Here is a 19479-nt window from a genome sequence, read left to right as displayed (position 1 = left end):
GACCTCCCCGAAAATAAAGCCAAGCGCTTATTTTGAAGTTCAGAAAAATATAAGACAGGGTCTTGTTTTCGGGGAAACACGGTATGTTAGTGGAAGAGATTATTGGTAACATGCACTTCTTCATACAGGGGAATATAGGAAGAGGAAAGAGTTACAACAGAGAAGGAAAAAAAGTAGGCTGTAATGCTCATGAAATGAAAGACTTTGTGGAGAAACCCTGTGATAGATTCCCAGGTTTTCCTGGGAATTGTACAGTTTGGCATTTAGTTGAAATAGATTTTTAAATCCCTTATTATTCAAATATAGATTTACTGGCTAGTTTCGGATGATTAAATTTTATACTGACAGTCTCCATTCATTTGTAAAATGGATGTAAATGGACAAATTTTGGAATTGGTGAGAACAGAGAAAAGTATTTTTTACACTTCAGGTTTCTTTTTTAGTCCACCAATAGAAGGCCCTATTTTCTGATGGGTAGAATGATGTCCAAGCTGTTCCATCTCCAATCCAGTGTTTCTTAGCCCCCTATCATGTTTACTATTTTAAAAGAAAACCCTTTTCTAGTTTATAGGCACCCTAACAAATGCATGTTTGCCATAGGAGCAATTTCTTACCATAACCTCCCACTTCCTGATTTAGCTTTAGCGATTCATTTTTTCAGAAAAGAGGTAAAGTATAGCATTTTTACAACTGATTCATTTCCTTACTTTCACCACATGAAATAACTTGTATGTGAAGGTTTGATGTCATATTTGGAGTTACTTGGGAAAACTTTAATGAAAAGTTACTCGTAGAAGTTTTTGAACGAAACTTTGGTGTCAAATTGTCTACTTGACAATAATTTTTGAGTTTAAGATAATTCCTATATTATCATGGAGCTGCCATATCCATGGGGTTGCAATATTTATTTTTATAATTAATTTTTCATTGCCTTCATTTCTATGTTTCTTAGATGGTTGCAAGCAAAGATAGACAAATATATAGGAATGTGTGTATTGGAGTATTGTGTAACAATGATTTTATATCATTTTTGTGGAATTGAAGACTCAAACAGTTCTTGTTAGCATGCAGAACATTTTAGTAAGTACAAAGGACTTACTAGATCTGACCTATTTAGGAGCAAGGGGAAAACTTCTGATTTTGATCTTCTCTATGAGCTCTAAATTAGCAAAAGGATAGATTTTACCAATATAAATATCAGTATGAATATGGGAAAGATCCAAAGATAGCTCAGAATTATTACCAATTAATGTGGACATAAATTGCAAAGTCTTAGCAAACTGATGGTTTGGTTGTTTGGAAGTCTGTGAGTGTTGTATTAATATTAATCTTGCTGTATTATTAACGATTCCTTAAATTAAGAAGAGTTGTGAATTGTGCAAATGTTTGTAATTCCTTGACTTTTTATACTCAAATATCTCTCTCCTCCCTCTTAACTCCACAATTCTAGGAGTATTCAGTGAATGTTACCGTAATAGTGAGCCACGGGCCTACAAACTACTGGTTCGCTGTTCCCACCTCTGGGGTGGAGCCACTATCCTCCAGCTGGCTCACCAAGCTGATGCCCGTCTCTTTTTTGCACAGGATGGTGTGCAGGTATGGTCATACAGAGATTCACTGAGCTAGGTTCCAAATGTGCTTGGTGTTTAAGGATGAATATTGTCACTGGATTCCATCTTGTATTTGATCTGGATATGCAGATCACTCTTAAAGAGTGTGTTCAGAAGGGAATTATGGCCTCCAGAAATTGGTGAATAATTAAGGGTGCAAAAGGCATAGGTTCCTATCCCAAATAACACAATAGTATGATTGTGTTCATTAGAATTTATCCGCCTGGGATCAAGCTTTCATGGAATAACATTTATATAAGCCCAGGGAAGTAATCACTTTAGAAAACCAAAATATTATACAACTTAAAACTTTAGGCTAGCCATTACAGGAGAGTAGGAGCTATAGTATTCCTTACATAACAACCATGACTGAGACTGGCAATTTCATTGCTAAGTGACAAGGTTGTTAATGAGATATCATGTGACTATAACAAACTTAGTAGAACTTCAGTTCTACCATGGTCATTATGAGTCAAAATGGGTTGTTTAACTGACTGGCAATTTTACTGTCCTCTTTTAACTCTACTTGTTGGAAACCATTTGTGAAGTATACAAATGACAATAACGTAACCATGGGACAATGTGATGGTCATAAACACGTGCTGATTGCAAAGTGCCCAAATCCTCATCATGTCACTGCAGGGACAAAGAGGGTGCTGAAAAGTTTTTGTAAAGGCAAACACTGGTCACAAAATTTGTTGTTTTTCGCAACAAAAAAGGTCACTAAACAGGGCAGTCATTAAGGGAGAATTACCTATATGTATTCGAGGCTTGAATTGTCCAGATGAAGGCAGCAAAGAGAGTAAGATCAATGCCTGAGAAATAGATTTCAACAAAATTAGGCTAGAATACAGATAGATGTTTGAAGCCTGGCAGGATTGCTCTCCTCAAATATTTGAAGGAATATCACGGACAGGATGATGGCCATTCAGGCAAGATATGAACAAAACTAAAATCCAGCAATTTCACAATATGGAAAGGATATAACAGTTGAACATTAAAATAATCTGGTGACACGTGGAACAAGGCAATGGAGGGTTGTTTTTTTTCATCAGAGGTTTTAAAATCAAAATTGGATGGGTAATTATTATGTATGCTATAATATTTGACTATGTTGTAGCAATAAACTAAATCACCGTTGAGGTTTTTCCAGTTCTACAATACTCTGAATCCTGGATTCATTCTACCAGCTGTTTAAGGAAGCTCCAGCCTTAGGCTGAACCAGTGGTGGGATTCAATTTTTTTAACAACCGGTTCTGTGGGTGTGGCTTATTTGGGTGGGCGTGGCTTGGTGGTCATGTGACTGGGTGGGCGTGGCTTGGTGGTCATGTGTCCGGATATAGGGACTACTCAGAGGGCTGAAAAAAGTCATTTCTGATCGGTCCTCGCACTTTTGACTGGTCCTCACACTTATGACTATCCTCACATTTATGCCCATTGCAGCATTCCTAACAACCATGTCACTCATTTCCTAACTGCTTCTCTTCACCATGGGGACAAAATAGGGCGAAAAACATAAAATGTGAGGACAGTCATAAGTGCAAAGACTGGTCAAAAGTGTGAGGACCAGTCAAAAATAACTTTTTCAGCCCTCTGAGTAGTCCATATGCACATAGGGACTACCCAGAGGGCTGAAAAAAGTGATTTCTGACAGGTCCTCGCACTTTTGACCGGTCCTTGCACTTATGACTGGTCATCATTTATGCCCGTTGCAGCATTCTTAATAACCGTATCACTCATTTCACAATTGTGGTGCTTCATATGACTGGGTGGCCGTGGCCAGATGATCATGTGGCATCACTTCTTTGCCCTAATGACAGTTTGCTGCAATGATCATAAGTGTGAAAAATGGTCATAAATCACTTTTTCTAGTGCCATTGTAACTGTTGTAAATCAAAGATTACCTGTACAAAAATACAAAAAACTTCTTTGCTTGCAAAAAGCTGCCCTAAATTCCAATCATTAGATTAGAAATACCTACAAACTGGAGTTACAGAGCACCTTGAGGAATTAAAATAGTTAAAATGCAATGATAACTATCAGCAGCCAACTCTTGCTCATAAAGTGAAACCCTTTAGCAGAGAGGTCATTTAAGCTTTCCAGAATGAAACAAAGGAGAAAACAGAGTATCTGTTGCTTGTTAAACCAATGGCTAGAACAAACAGACACAGAACTAGATTCAGATTTCCGAAGCTGCTTCTTTTCAGGAACAGAGATTAACATTTTTCCTTCCAAACAAAGCTGAATAGGGAAAATTATCTCATCACTAAACACAGGATTAAACATCACCAAGCACAGAATTCAACTTCACCAAAAACCAGTTTTAGACCAAAAGTCAGAAAGGGTATGTAAACTCATGTTTGAATGTCAATCTTTCTAGCTAGCCAATAAGCCTTACTGAATGTCACTCATCTTGGTTCCTTGCCATTAAAAGCTTCTGCTTCATTATTCAATTATTTCTTCAAAGTGCTGATCATTGCACCCTGGCTGGAAGAACTCCAACAGGGGAGTATTTCCTCCCAACAGGGGTGTAAAAAGCTTAAAACAACCCTTCCCCTTTAAGGAAGTCAAGCAAAAAACAAAAACAAAAACAAAACTCCAAGAACCTCCGGAACAGGAAGTGACAGTAAGTCTAGGTGTACTGCCAAGAATGTAATAAAGGTTAATGGAGAGGCAGTTTCTGTAAGCAGGGCAATAAAGATTAGGCTAGGAAACAACACCGAATGTTGTAATTCCTTACAGGACTAATCCTGTAAAGTGGAAAAAAGCAAAAGGAGATTTCTTTTAACAATCCGTTCTCCGAACTGCTTAAGTATTAACTACTTAACAACTGGTTCTACCGAACTGGTGCGAACCAGAAAAATCCCACCACTGGGCTGAACCTACTTCCCATTGATGATTATGAGTTGGGTGTCCTTAGGTTGTGGATGCTTAGATTTATAAACTGCAGGACACAAGTATTGTTAAGCACTACATGTAATGCTAATAATGTTGGGGAGAGGATAGTAGAATGTAAGCAAATAAAATCAATAAAACCAGAAGTCATATAACATAGGAATGGCATAAAATAGAATAACATAGCAATAAAGCAATAAATAGTAAAATTATAAAACCATACTATAGAGATCAATAGAGGGAACTTGGCCTTAGCTTAAAAATGAGAGGAAATTTTGGAAATTGTGGCTAGTGGTATTTCCACATACAATACCATGTTCATATAGATATCTCAATCCAAAATTGGACCAATATTTTTCCTCCATTTATAGCTGCCCACATACTGAGCTAGCAACAGTCTCTACTGGATTAAGCGTATTTCCAGATGGCCAGGTGTCTCAAAATCTGAGTCTCAGCAACTGATTATAATTCCTGGTGGATCCCCAGGAAAAGAGTAGACTCTTTTCAGAAATAGATAAAACCAGTGGTGAAATCCAGCAGATTCTGACAGGTTTTGGAGAACCAGTAGCGGAAATTTTGAGTAGTTCGGAGAACTGGCAAATATCACCTCTGGCTGGCCCCAGAATGGGGTGGGAATGGAGATTTTGCAATATCCTTCCCCCAGGAGTGGGGAGGGAATGGGGATTTTGTAGTATCTTTCCCCTGCCACACCCACCAAACCACACCACGCCCACCAAGCCACGCCCATAGAACCGGTAGTAAAAAAAATTGGGATTTCACCACTGGATAAAACATGTGTTGAACTGGAAACAAAGCATAACATACTCAATCTTTTAAAAGGGCAGCTAACAGGAACCTCCTAATTACCACCCAATTAATCTGCTAGACATTTCTTCTAAGCTCTGTGTTAGGCATTTTCTAAAACCAGAAGATTGGGAAGGAGAAATAAAACTTTTTCTTCAGACCAGGTAGGATTTCCAAAAGGACATTGCACTACTTTGAAGGCCCTTATTCAAAATTATAACAATAGGCATACAAAACACCTCTTTGTCAGTTTTATTGATCATATCCCTGCCTTTAGCTCAATTGACAAGCCTTGACTAGGGGAGAAACCAACTAGTACAAATATTAATAAGCACCTTCATAAGCTAATTATTCAATTACATACAGTACTGACATTGTGGCTCGTCTCTGTATTTTTCAGTGCTGCCTTTCTCTTGTGTTTTTCTATAGTCCCTGCTTACCCAAAACTGGTGGGGAGAAATGGACCGAAGTACCTCTGTCTGGAAGCTACTTCTCACATTTTTTTGCCCCCCTCTCATCTTTACTAAACTCATTACATTCAGGTGGGTCTACTGGGCATGGTTTGATTTACATTTAATAGTGTGGCAGAGAGGGAGGAGCTGTGCATTGCTGGCAGCCTACAGTGTAGTTACTGTAGTTATTTAGTAACTACAATTCCTGAATATCAAAAGTACTGAGTGTTTCTTTATATAACAAGAGCATGAATAAGTATATTTTCCTTAGCTCCAGGGCAACCATTCTCTTTTGAGCAGTCCTTTCAAATCCTGCAGTCCACCTGCCAGAACAAGTGGAACAAATACATTCAAATCTTAAATCTTTGTCCCTAGAATTTCTAGCAGTAAATTTTATGGCTAAATTTTAGCACCTGCATTTAAAATGTGGTCAGGTGGTCATTCTGATCTGTAATGTGATCTTTAATAGGAACATGGATGATGATCTGCGGCTGGATTCCTTGGAACAGTTTGAACTGGACAGTCTTGATACAGATGTGAAAAGTACCATCGGAGACATGTTGTCTGAGTAGGGGGAATGGTCATGATCTTGGGAACATGGGCCTGTGGAAGGGTGGAAGTATGGGCTATCATAAATGAGGCTGTTGATGCAGTGGGGGCTGTTGGGTGGCCTGGATCTCTTTAGGATATTCTAGGGTTTTTTCCCTGTGAATATCCAACTTTTAATAAAAAGTAATATAAAATCATGGAGTGGAAACTGTGGTCCTTGAAATGTAGGTGAACTACAACTTCTAGCATTCCCCACTGCCTAGGAATTGGTGGAAGCTTAAAGCTTTTTTTTTTAAAAGCACACTTTTTATTTATTTAAATTGCCCCTTTTCAGAAGAGACATTTTGAAGTTGCTCACAAACATTTATTCATATGCCTATATATTTTATTTAATGAATTAATTACCGGAAGCAATAGAGTCAATTTATTGGTGGAACTCAAACATTTCTTTCTTCTTTTCCTTTTCATATCTTGATTCAGAAGTTTGAAACCTCCCTCCCCTCTTTCTGCTCGACAACTCTGGTTACAACAGTGGCATCAATTCTGGGTGGCACCAGTGACAGCATTCCTGGGCAATGTGGTGATGTACTTGCTCTTCCTCTTCCTCTTCTCCTACGTTCTGCTGCTGGATTTTGACCCTCCACCTCCCAAAGGTCCATCTGGCACTGAGATAGCTCTATACATCTGGATCTTCACACTAGTCTGTGAAGAGGTGCGTCAAGGATGTTTTGTGGGTTCCCGTCCTTTGTTGCAGAGAGTACGAAGGTATATCCTGGACACATGGAACCAGTTTGATATCACGGCCCTGCTACTCTTCATGGTAGGGCTAGTATGCAGGTAAGTGCTCTTCTGTATTGTAGAAATTTCCATTCATTTACTCTGAAGCTTTTGAATGAGCTGGTGAGGTCAGTGATTAATACCACTGGAGAGAAAAAGGAATGGTTATACAGTTTAGAATCGGTTTCTTTTTTTCTTTATACCACTTATCTACATCACAGGCTGTTTCCTTCGTCATATGAATCAGGACGCACCATTCTGTGCCTGGATTTCATGATCTTCACCCTTCGTCTCATCCATATCTTTGCAGTAAACAAACAGTTGGGGCCCAAGATGATTATCGTTGGCAAGATGGTGAGAAGATGCATTTTTGATGCACATGGAATAATACACAGAACGAGGATTGTTGAATACGCACGGACACTGTCCAACGAAATTTAAGCCGAGCACAAATGAAATAGAGATGCAAAAGCTATATGGGCTGCATACAATATATATATATATATATATATTTTGCACCAGATTTGAAATTCCAACGTCAGTTAGTGCAAAATGACTACTGGCATAAGCCTGATGATGGCAGATGGGATTCTGCCGAAACGTCGCTTCTACCCTTTTAGGGATATATCCACAATTACACGGGAAGAAACCCGAAATATTAACTACACACACACACACACACACACACACACACACACACACACACATATATATATATATAATTTTTTATTCTTCTATTATTTTATTTTTCCATTGTTTAAATTTCCTTTTTATTTCTTTGTTTTTTATGGTTGTGATCTGCCTAGAATAGCCCATGGTAAGATAGGCAGCAAATGCATTTAACAACAACAACAACAATATAGTAAATATGACTAAAAAAAATCACATAATAATGTTAAAAGTCTATGATCTTGTGGGGCTGCAAGTTGGACATGCCTTTTTAAAATGTTTTATCTTGTTGCTTTTATTTGATTGCAAGTAACCTAGAATTGTCTCTAGGTGAGATGGGTAGCATAATCTCCTCTCCTTCTTCTCTTCCTAGATGAAGGATGTATTTCTCTTTCTCTTCTTCCTTGGGGTATGGCTGGTAGCCTATGGGGTCACGACTGAGGGTCTCCTTCTCCCCCATGATCGAAGAATCCCTTGGATATTTCGACGTGTTTTCTACCGACCTTACTTGCAAATTTTTGGACAGATCCCACTCAGTGAAATTGATGGTGTGTATTTGGGGGCTGCTTGCTGACTTTTCTTATTCTCATCTAGTTTGGCCTGCTGAAACCCAATGAAGAGTAGTGCAGATTTATGGCTTAGAGCACCAAATAGGCAATTGCCTTCTGAGGATTGTTAAACAACTCCTTTATTTCTTATTTATTTACAAAGACTCATTTGATTTGATTTCTGTGCTGAATGCAGAAAAAAGATAGAGTTTTCCATCTCTCTTCTGAAAGTCTGCTCCTACATGGAATGTCTGGTTACCTACCATAATTAAGCTACTCCCCAAATATATGACAGAGATAGTCTAGAATGGAAAATATAAAAAGCAAGACAATTATAATATTGAAAGTGTTAATTTAAAAAAATAAGATGGAAACAGTAAAATTAAGAGTAGGCTTTTGAAGGGGCATAAAGAAACAGTTTTTCGTATCATGCATTATGAACATAAGGGATTCATTAACTATGAAACATTGGCCAATTATTTAATCACCTTAGAATGAGATTGGACAAGAGCTATTAGCCATGACAATTTAGTAGTCTCTGAAAGCTTAAAGCTGTACAAACCTGTGGAGACAAAAAGGAAATGATTGGAAATATTTTTAATTTTTTTCTTTTTTTCCCCTTCCCTCTAAACCAGTGCTGTCAAACTCGCTGGCGACGCCCACACCTGGGGAAAAAGTCGTGATACATCACGTGACGCTGCTGTGATGACATGAGTTTGACATCCCTGCTCTAGGCCTTCATATTTTTATACAAGCTTAGTAGTATATTTCAGAATATCAAATGCTAGTTGGGAAATAAGGAGAGATGGTGTCACCTTTATGAAGAGGTCTGTTTGAGAAACCTATAACTTGTGTAAAATATTTGGATGGCCACTGATACGAATGGGATTCTGCATTCATCAAAGTAATCTGATCCAGTAGATAATTTTTAGGGTTTTACCTTTTATTCCAGGACAGCCTCTTCAAACCAAAACTTTTGGGCCACAATTCCCCTCAGTCCCAACCAATATAGCCACGGTCCAGGACTGATGAGAACTGTAAACCCAATACAATAATCTGTAAACCCAAAGAACTGAAGGAAACCAAATCTGGAGAAAGATAATTAAACTCTAAACTATCTAGGGCTAAAACAATCTTATCCAAGAATTCTGTGCACTCTTTGCTACTACTTAGTCCTCGAAGGTAGTAGTAAAACCTTCTTCAATCTATGACTTTCATCTCATTTTTTCCCTTTGATATTCTTCCCTAGCTTCCCAGTTTACAGCCTCGAATTGCACCTATGACCCTATAGCCATCTTGATGGAGGACGCGAACCCTTGTACCAATACCTATGCTAACTGGCTGGTGCTCATTCTCCTAGTGATCTTCCTGTTGGTAGCCAATATTCTGCTCCTCAACTTGCTGATTGCAATGTTCAGGTACCACTACCTCAATTCTACCAAGGCAGGATAAAATAAATAAGTAAATAAATACAAAATTTACACAAAGCTCCATAGTAAAAATAATAATAATAAAAAAAAAATTGGAATAAGATTTATGGTCCAAACCTAGTTCAATAGGACAATATACTTTTCAAAAGTAATTTAGATGGTATCTATTTTAGCCATTTCAAGTTCAGTTTTCAACAAAATATTTTAAAAAAAATATTTGAAGAATAAGATCAGTTGAATTAATTATATGATCATATTTCACATGTGGCAGTGTCATAAATCTGTGAAAATACATTCACAATATTTTTACAACTTTTTCCATGGTTCAAATTCAGGGGAAAGTTGAAAAATATTTGCTGCTAAGCAGGGGTGGGTTCTAAAATTTTTTACTACCGGTTCTGTAGGCGTGGCTTATTTTGTGGGTGTGGCGTGGTGGTGGGGATAATGTGACTGGGTGGGCGTGGCCAGCCTTTTTTTTTAACTTTTAAAAGCATTTTTTCTACAACCTTAAGAGGTTGCGGGAAAAAATGCTTTTAGAAGCCTCTGATGATCAGGCAACTCAGCTGGGATCGCCAGAGGCTTTTAAATGCATTTTTTTTCCTACAACCTCTTCGGCCAAAGAGGTTGCAGAAAAAAATGCTTTTAAAAGCCTCTGATGATCAGGCAACTCAGCTGGGATCGCCAGAGGCTTTTAAATGCATTTTTTTTTCCTACAACCTCTTCGGCCAAAGAGGTTGCAGAAAAAAATGCTTTTAAAAGCCTCTGACTATCTCAGCTGAGCCACGCGATTATCAGAAGCTTTTTTAAAAAACTTTTAAAAGCATTTTTTCGGCTGAAGAGGTTGTAGAAAAAATGCTTTTAAAAGTAAAAAAAAAAAAAGGCCTCTGATGAGTGGGTGGGGTAAGCAAGCGGCGACCGGGCCAGGGACCGGTTCGGGGGTGTGGCCAGCCAATGTTATTACTGGTTCTCTGAACTACTACAAATTTTTACTACCGGTTCTTGTGAAGCAGTGCGAACCGGGAGCAACCCACCACTGCTGCTAAGCAAATATAATGCCCATGGATGATGGAATAGGAGGGCTGCACCCAGGGTGAAATGCTACTGGTTTGGACAGGTTCAGCTGAAATGGTAGCGATGGCGGCAGGTGGTTCCGAGAACCGGTAGTGACCGCAGTGCGAGGCTCCGCCCACCTGCCTGGTCATTGTTACTTTCTGGTTTTAACCAGGAAGTAACCTGTTTTTTACCCTCTGTGCATGCATAGAAGGGTTTGCGCATGTGCAGAGGGTCCGCCCGCACAGATGACACACACACGGTGCATGCACTTCCGAACCGGTAGGGAAGGTAAGTAGATTTCACGCCTAGCTACACCTCTACATTTTCTTTAGCCCACCCTTAATTGTTCTGATTAAACAGTATGGTCCCCAACTCTTTTGTTGAGATTTTCATGTAGAAAAGGAAATGTAGAAATACAGCCTATGTTAGCTCATGTTTCTTTTCCATCCATATGCTATCTAGGATTATGTCACAGGGATGAGGCATTCAGTTTGAAGTTGACTTCTCCAATTTGGAGAAAGGTGGGACTAACATATTGTTTCCCCTGCTAATAGTTACACGTTCTCCAAAGTGCAAGGCAACAGTGATATCTACTGGAAATCACAGCGATACAGCCTTATCTTGGAGTATCATAGCCGGCCTGCATTGGCTCCACCCTTCATCCTGATCAGCCACCTACATCTTTTGTTCAAGCGTCATATCAGCAAAGTGCAGTCAGCAAAGAGACGTGACTTCTGTGAGTGCTATAGTCAATTTTGGGATATTTAAGAGATAACCTGCCGTGGAATTCCGGAACTCTTGGTGTTAACCAACCTAGAGAACATCAAATATGGGAAGGTTGTTCAAGATCATTCATTCATTCGTTCGTTTGTTGTCTTTATATTTTGCCATTCAACTGAAAGCTCAAGATGGCATAAATGAGATTTTCCTATGTTCACCTCCACAAAATAGATTTACAGATGAGGAGCAAGTAACTAGTTCCTCACTATGTAGTAAATTCTCTAATTGAGGGAGCTGGGCCTCCACAGTCCAAGCATAATGCTGAAATCACTGTTCTATACCAGCTCTTTGTGAATATCAAAAAAAATTAATTCTAAGTCTATGTCATTATCAATCATTATCTCCTTTGTTCTACATCTAATGTGTTGTCAGACTTTTGGCTGCCTCTCAAGTTTTCCACTTCTTTCAAGCAAGATTCTCACTCTGTGAGAATCATTAATAAGGTTTACTGAGATGAGAAAGATATGGAACCATTTCCGATTTATAACTAATTGATCCATTGATATATTATGGCAGGGACTTGTATTTCACATCAATTGGTGAGGAACCATTATCATTTTGTGAACCAATAATTAATCTATTTTGGACAGTGCTAGAACTCTCTGAGATCCAAAATAGGCGATTACTGACGTGGGAATCGGTACAGAAAGAAAATTACTTAGTAACACAGGCTCGACAGAAACGTGACAGTGACACTGAGCGACTCCGGAGAACTTCCCAAAAGTAAGAATGGGGAATAGAAGACAATAAAGAGAAAGGAGGAAGTTGAGATTATGGAAGGATTGATCAGTTTAAATCCAATTTGAATCAGTTTTCTGTTAATTATGGTTTTTTTCATACTGAAAAATTTTTAAAGTTTGTGAAAATTGCATTAAAATATGTATTTTAATATTTTCTTTAAAATGCAATTTAATCATTTAATTTCAAAATGTGCATTTTAAAATGTATTGAATCATGAATATTTCATTGAATGCAAAGAAATGCAAAATCCAAAATATAAGTGCATTTACATTCCCACCATGTTTGATCAGAGTGTGCAGATCAAATCAGTTTACACTGAAATTTGAGATCAAATTTCATACCCATCTTTAATTGGCACAGAAGAAAAGCATATTATAGACAAATTTCCTAAACCTGATTTCTTTTAGATATTTTGGGTAGCTTCTTTCAGAGATATTGCTTAGAAAATGAGAACAAAAAGTTTATATGCATGCCGCATCTGCAGAATCTTTCCTGTTTATTGATTAACCGTTCCTAAAATTAACAACAGCATGGTAAAATGCAGTCCAGCATTTCTTGGAGGTGCCTTAGGCTCTATTCAGAACCATCACAGAGTTGTTACAAGTATTTTTTGTTTATGTGTGTTCAGGGATGAGGGCTGTCGCTTTGCAGACTTTCTGGATGGTGCATTTTTCTGTTAAGTAAGAACACTTTCTTCACCTTGCCTGTGTTCCAGATATAATATGGAAATTCCCATATTTAGGAAGAAGTCTTATAAGCCATAGGATTCATATTAGCTATTACTAGTTTGTCCTATTCATTTCAATGGCTCTAGGTATGAACTATTAACACTGATGCATGCATAAACCAATTTTTTTACTCAATACTGAGATATGCTTTGGAAAGTGTTCACCCTTCCTTCTAAAAAAGCCTCTCTACAAATTCCTAAAATCCAATCTTTCTGCCTAGATGTATTAGAACAGGTTTTCCAGGTTATTGAAACATTTCTAGAATCCTTATGTGGGGAAAATGAGAGCTTTGGAATCAAATGTATGGGACTATCAGAGAGGATAGAAGATTGTCTCATGCCCCCTATAGAGGAAAAAGAAGGTTGAATGTTTCTTTTCTTTGTAACTGCCTCACACCTCTAATTCTGCAGAGTCGATCAGGTATTAAAGCAGCTTTCTGATATCAAAGAATCAGAGAGACGTCTGAAGACCCTTGAGATGCAGGTATGGGAACAGCAATGGATCCTTTGAAATGGGAAATGGGAGGAAAATAGAATCCTTTGGGAACTGATAGGACAAAGGCTTCACAAGTAGTAGCAAAGGTGAAAAGTAGCAGCAGTAGATGAAAAAAGGCCTGTCATATTAAGAGAGAAAATTCGGGGATGGGAGAACCTTTGGCCTTCCACATATTGTTGGCTTTTCCTCTCCAGCACCTATACCAACCAGAACTGTTGGATGTTGTAATTCACCAACCACAGATTTCTCCTCTAAGATTGCATTTTTTCACTAAATGGATTAAATACATCTAAAGAAATCACAACTGTTTTCAACAATGTTGTATTTTTTTAAAAAGACACACTAGTATGCTAAGCCAGCAACAAGGAAATCACAATATGGCATAATATGACAACTGTTTCCCATAAACCTTCAAAAACACTACCTCCCAAATATGTTTCTTTCATTTACTCCCATTAGATGGAGTACTGTACCAGTGCCTTGTCTTGGATAGTAAATATCTTGGCCCAGAGTGACATAGCAAAAGGAAAACAAGTTCCACCTATTCAGAAAAAAGGTAAGTAGACGGGAAAATTCAGAAATATTTAAGAATATGTATATTCTGAAGTAAAGAATAGCATTTATCTGTGTAGATCTCTCAATGTGCATGTTTGCATGTATTTACATGTAGTCTATATGCAAAGTTTGCCATGAATGAACATGTGGGGAATGAAACTACAGAAAAGTTGGCAAATTGCTGAAGAAAATCTTCCTAGGCATGAGGATACTTTGTTCCTTTTCATATTTCCATCTAGAGGGCAAAAAATTGGAGAACAGTGATCCAAAGCTTCTCTAGATTTGATGAGGCTGCCATGCAAGAGAATCTCTTGCAAGAGAATTAGAAGCCAAGATGCTAGTTTTCACACCCCTCTCAAGTTAAATTTATTTTCAAGTTAAATAAACCCCTCTCAAATTCCTTGTGTGTCCAATCATACTTGGCCAATAAAGAATTCTGTTCTATTCTATTATGCAAAGTACGTTGGGTTCAATAAATACATTCCTCTGGAAAGCTTCCTTATTGGGTAAGGGTGGTGAAATCCAGAGCTGAAGGAAGTAAGTATTATACCAAAGCTCCATCATACTGAGACCAACAAAACAGACAGGAAAGAATAGAGCATCTTATTTTCTTTTGTTGGGTTAGGCTAAGTTGTTCCAGAACCTTCACTGATGTCATTATATTTATTTGCATCCCTCCTCCTTTCTTATTATCGGAAAGGTGTGTCACAGTAGCTATAAATTTACATGATTTACAACTTCTTTTGGGCCACCTCTTACACAGCTTCTTTTTGGGCTCTTTATGCCAGAATTAATTCCAAGAATTCTGACAGTGATAAAAACCAGAATGGGTCTTCCCACAGCCTCATTGTGAACCCAGAGAGGTTAGAACTCCCTTTCTGAAGTAGTCTTCTTTCACAGCTATTGCAAGAAAAGAATGGTGAAAAAATAATCTGGAGCATGACGTGCTACATTGATTTAGAGATAGTTTTACTTCAACCTGCTCTTCACTTCTAAAAAAGTGTTACTATTTTAAAAATCCCAATTATACATTAAAAAGCAGTGCTTTAATTGTTCATTCAATTGATGTTATTTACATAATTTCTATACTATCACAATTTACATTCTTGACATTATGTTCAGTAGAGCTTGAAATACAGGTTTAAGAAAATTATCTCCTTTTTTTAGTTAACCCCACCTACACTGGGTCTTTTGCATTTGCCTTTGCAAAACAAAGATGGGTGTAAGTTGTGGTGAAAAGGAATACAGCAACCGCTGTGGGGATGTAGATGGCATGTACTCTTGATTAACTAGACTTTCTAGAATCACTGGACAATTTGAGTTCCATTTTAAGAATGTGACAGATTATAACTAGATTACTAAAGTTCCTGAAGGGAACAATAATTAGATGCAATGGCACCCCAAATCTTCCTGGTCCTTAGTCCTCTTTATTTCTCACACAAGTTCTTTTTGGTAAAGACCAAGTAGCATCAGTTGGAGGGAGTGGAAAGGGGTTGCTAACTATCAGACTAGTTTCCAAGTGTGGAATGGGAAAATCAAATGATTTATTCTACTGCTGAGAAAAATCCCACTTATTTCAGAAGAAACACTCCTCAACAGAATAAAGGTACTCCTTGACTTACAACCACAATTGAGCCCCAAATTTCTGTTGCTAAGTGAGACAGTTATTAAGTGAGTTTACCCTATTTTATGACCTTTTTTGCTACAGTTGTTAAGTGAATCACTGCCGTTGTTAAGTAATAACACTGTTGTTAAATGATTTTGGTTTCTCATTGACTTTGCTTGTCAGAAGGTTGCAAAAGATGATCACATATGAGTCAGTTCCCAAATAGCCAAACTTGATCAGGTGACCACAGGGATGCTGCAATGGTTTTGTGGAAAATGGTCATAAGTCACTTTTTTAAGGCCACAGTAATTTCAAACGGTTATTAAATGAACTGTATAAATCGAGAACTACCTGTACAATTAATCTCATCTACAACTTGGTTAGCCTAATGAGAATCACTGCCCCCTAGTGGATTATTTGGATGTAACAAAATAAGGAGCTCACATCTTTTGTTCTCTTTTCTTACAGATTGAATTTTTCCATAGAACATGAAAAGACAGTGAAGAAGTGTCAGCTGCTGCTGTTTACAAAATCCCAAAAGTGTCTCAACACTTGATGCCTCAGATAATTAAAATGTAGGCTTCAGCAGGAAATAATTGAGAATCCAGGATCACATTTCAGTTCAGCTACAAATACCCTACGTCTGACTTTAGTTCCCTTCATTGGGAATATGAATTATCTACCTCACAGCATTTCAATGAGAATGAAATGTGGACAATTAGAACAATTGATATACCAGGCATGCAAAAACAATAGATAACAATCCTGTCCTATACTTATATTGATAACTGAATCAGCTGCTAATTTTGTTTGCAGTCGGTAAAATGAAGACTCAGAATGTTGTCAACCACTCAGAGTGCTGTTATATGGAGTGGTATATAAGTCTAAATGCTATTGCTAAAACAATGATATATGGGTGTAAATCAGTGGTGGGTTTCAAATTTTTTTACTACCGGTTCTGTGGGTGTGGTTTGGTGGATGTGGCATGGCTTGGTGGGCGTGGCAAGGGAAGGATACTGTAAAATCTCCATTCCCACCCCACTCCAGGGGAAGGATACTGTAAAATCTCCATTCCCTCCCCACCCCAGAGGAAGGTTACTGCAAAATCCCCATTTCCTCCAATCAGCTGGGACTCGGGAGGCAGAGAATAGATGGGGGTGGGGCCAGTCAGAAGTGATATTTACCAGTTCTCCGAACTACTCAAAATTTCCGCTACCGGTTCTCCAGAACTGGTCAGAACATGCTGAAACCCACCTCTGGTGTAAGCACTGAGATGGGCAATCTTTTGATGGCTAGGTCACAATTACATTGAGCTCTTCAAAATTCAAAAAGAAATAATATGATGCAAACCTGAGGAGACTAGCTTTTCTGGGGTGTTTGGGGGAAATGTTCTTTGTTTCTATTGGTTATACTTTGATTTTCCCATGATTCCTGATATAAATTAGCAAGAAACTGTGGTTCTGATATGCTGCTCAGAGCTTTTGGATGAACGTCTTATCACTGGATACACCTGATATAATATTAATGGGAATAGGTAGGACATGCTATGCCTTAAAGGAATAAATGGGAATTAATTAAAGTCCATGACTCATATGCAGGAGGCCCAAGGTTCAGTCCCTGGCATACCTATCAAAAGAATCTTGATGTAGCAGGAGATAGAAATGTTTTCTTATTGCCTAAAAGCCCTAAAACTATTAATGAAAATAGATAATGCAATGATATGACCTATTACAAAACAGCTTTCTGTATTCTTAAGATAATTACCTCCATAAGTCTTCATATGGACAATCCAGGCTGACATTAATTTCTCAAGTGCATGTTTGCTTGATATCTCTTTCCTAGTTGTCTTTGAATCAACCAAGGTGCCATGCACTTGGTATTGTACAAGAAGAGTAAGTGAAATCATGTGTGATAACATTTTCTAATATAATAATGAGTAGAAACTAGAACTTTTCTAACTGATGATATATCCATCAGTTCTAATGGCTGGGATTCACAGACAACAGCATAGTTGACACTTGCAAGCCAAAAGATATTCTCCTAATCATGTAATTAGTTTTGTGTCTTGCTTGAGAAAAAAACTTGATTGGTTTATACTTTAAAATTATACCTACTAGATGATTAGGATTCTAGAGTGAAAAAAAAAAGTTAGATCACCCAAGACTTTTGCTTAACCCACTCAGTTCTGGGAAATACAAAGAATATTGTATCCATTTCAACCTGCACATGACCAAAGATCCTTTATATACAGGGAGAGGAAGTTGCTTGTTTGCAAACAGACAGAAGGCAGCAATCCTCAGTATTTAACCTGAATTTCCCTCTTGGTATTTTCAACATAAGTGATGTCTGGTCAGTAAAACAAATTATACTTTTTATGTTAAGAAAACCTATACCAGTATACATTAAATGTCTTTCAGACAGAAAACTAAACATAGCCATGGCTAGGCAAAATTAAGTGAACAAAGGAGTTACTGAGAATCAGGCATTTAGTCTTTCCCCTGCACCATTATCAAGTTAAAGTTGTTTCAAATATGGTTAATTTCACTGATAAATCAATATCATTGTATCAGGTAATATATTTCCTCCTGGCTACATTAGGAGCAGCTTTATTAGGACAATAATTTTTAACTCTGCCACTTCCTGCCCATTTCCAAGCTGTTTTTAAGTTTGTTTCTTAAACCCAGCAATCAATCCTATCAAAGAGGATTCTAGCTCTCCATCATATTTGATATGCCCTGACCTGAGGTCAAAAAATCTGCTGCTCTCTTAATGGAATATTGATTCTCAGCTTTGTTTTTAATCATGGGAGTCTTCCCAGCACTCTGGAGATTAGCAAGGGGGGAAAACAGTAATTACGGTCAGTTATAGATAATTGCAGAATGGTATTATATTGCTAGAAGATAAAGTTTGTTCCAGAGAATAATTATGGCATTTAGCTTTCAATGTTAGCCTTCAGTCTTTTTAGGGTTTTTAAACTGTGAACTTGTTTGTGAACCAAATGGTAACTAAAAGGTTATTTAAAAATCAAGTCATTTATACAAAGTCAATTTTCTTTAAAAAATGTCACTTTTATGGTTAAATTAATATTACTTCTTCTAACATTGCTTGTTGTTGTTGTTGTTGTTAGTTGCAAAGTTGTGTCTGACCCATCGTGACCCCATGGAAAACGTTCTAACATTGCTAGAAGTATATAATAGAAGCATTAGAATGCATATGTCTGGAACTTTAATAAATAAAAGGAAATTAGTGCTGTTAATCATGTGGTATTTTATAATATATTGAATTAAATGCATTTCATGAAAAGTTAAGATATTTTTTAAAAATCCAGAAACCTTCAGATCTTTTTGTACAATAATTCCTGATCATCATCCCTATAAAATCCCCTCCACAAAGTAAACTGTTTCAGATTTAGAATGACTTTAACGTGGAATCTAATCACATATCACCAAATAGGGGCAAAAAGAAAGGCATAGCTCAGTGTTTCTCACTCAGCTAGTATGCTATACAGACATATTCATACACGCCAATTGTCACTTTAAAAAAAGTAAGCCCTCCTGTCCCACCCCCGCCCATGTTGCTTTTTGTTTGTAACAGCATCAAGCTTAAAAATTTTTTTACCGGTTATTCTTTAGGAGTGAGTGACCCAGGTCATTTCTGGCAAATTACATATCCTTTTATCATAGGAGCCCCTTAATTCGCAGGGAACAACTTGAAAGGGAACCAAAGTTGCCGGAACTCATTTCCAATCCTTCTCGTGCACCCCCGGAAGGGGGCCTACTCAAAGCAC

General features: G+C 37.7%; 1 protein-coding gene and 1 long non-coding RNA gene across 3 annotated transcripts in view; one reads left to right on the top strand and one right to left on the bottom strand.

The window, feature by feature from the left end:
• The window catches only part of TRPM4 (transient receptor potential cation channel subfamily M member 4), a 40459-nt gene extending 21511 nt beyond the window's left edge, over positions 1-18948 (top strand). Inside the window, exons 14-25 of one of the 2 annotated variants that reach the window (XM_060691555.2) lie at positions 1451-1596; positions 5739-5851; positions 6231-6329; positions 6791-7147; positions 7309-7441; positions 8130-8304; positions 9554-9722; positions 11342-11523; positions 12158-12290; positions 13447-13519; positions 13991-14087; positions 16161-18948. In XM_060691555.2, coding sequence (XP_060547538.1) covers positions 1451-1596; positions 5739-5851; positions 6231-6329; positions 6791-7147; positions 7309-7441; positions 8130-8304; positions 9554-9722; positions 11342-11523; positions 12158-12290; positions 13447-13519; positions 13991-14087; positions 16161-16165 — 1682 coding nt within the window. In that variant the 3' untranslated portion in view covers positions 16166-18948. Of the gene's footprint in view, positions 1-1450; positions 1597-5738; positions 5852-6230; positions 6330-6790; positions 7148-7308; positions 7442-8129; positions 8305-9553; positions 9723-11341; positions 11524-12157; positions 12291-13446; positions 13520-13990; positions 14088-16160 lie in introns of those variants that run through there. The other variant, XM_087892004.1, reaches the window with a different exon arrangement.
• Positions 6595-19477, bottom strand: LOC148114063 (uncharacterized). The gene is made up of 2 exons (XR_015733763.1): positions 19311-19477; positions 6595-7232 (listed from the first exon to the last, which is right to left on the bottom strand). It is a non-coding gene; the product is annotated as an uncharacterized LOC148114063 (long non-coding RNA).
• Positions 19478-19479: the final 2 nt, after the last annotated feature.

The sequence above is a fragment of the Pantherophis guttatus genome, chromosome 4 (genome assembly GCF_059756535.1).
Source record: "Pantherophis guttatus breed Tessera chromosome 4, ASM5975653v1, whole genome shotgun sequence".
NCBI lineage: Eukaryota > Metazoa > Chordata > Lepidosauria > Squamata > Colubridae > Pantherophis > Pantherophis guttatus.
This window is presented reverse-complemented; position numbering and strand designations above follow the sequence as displayed.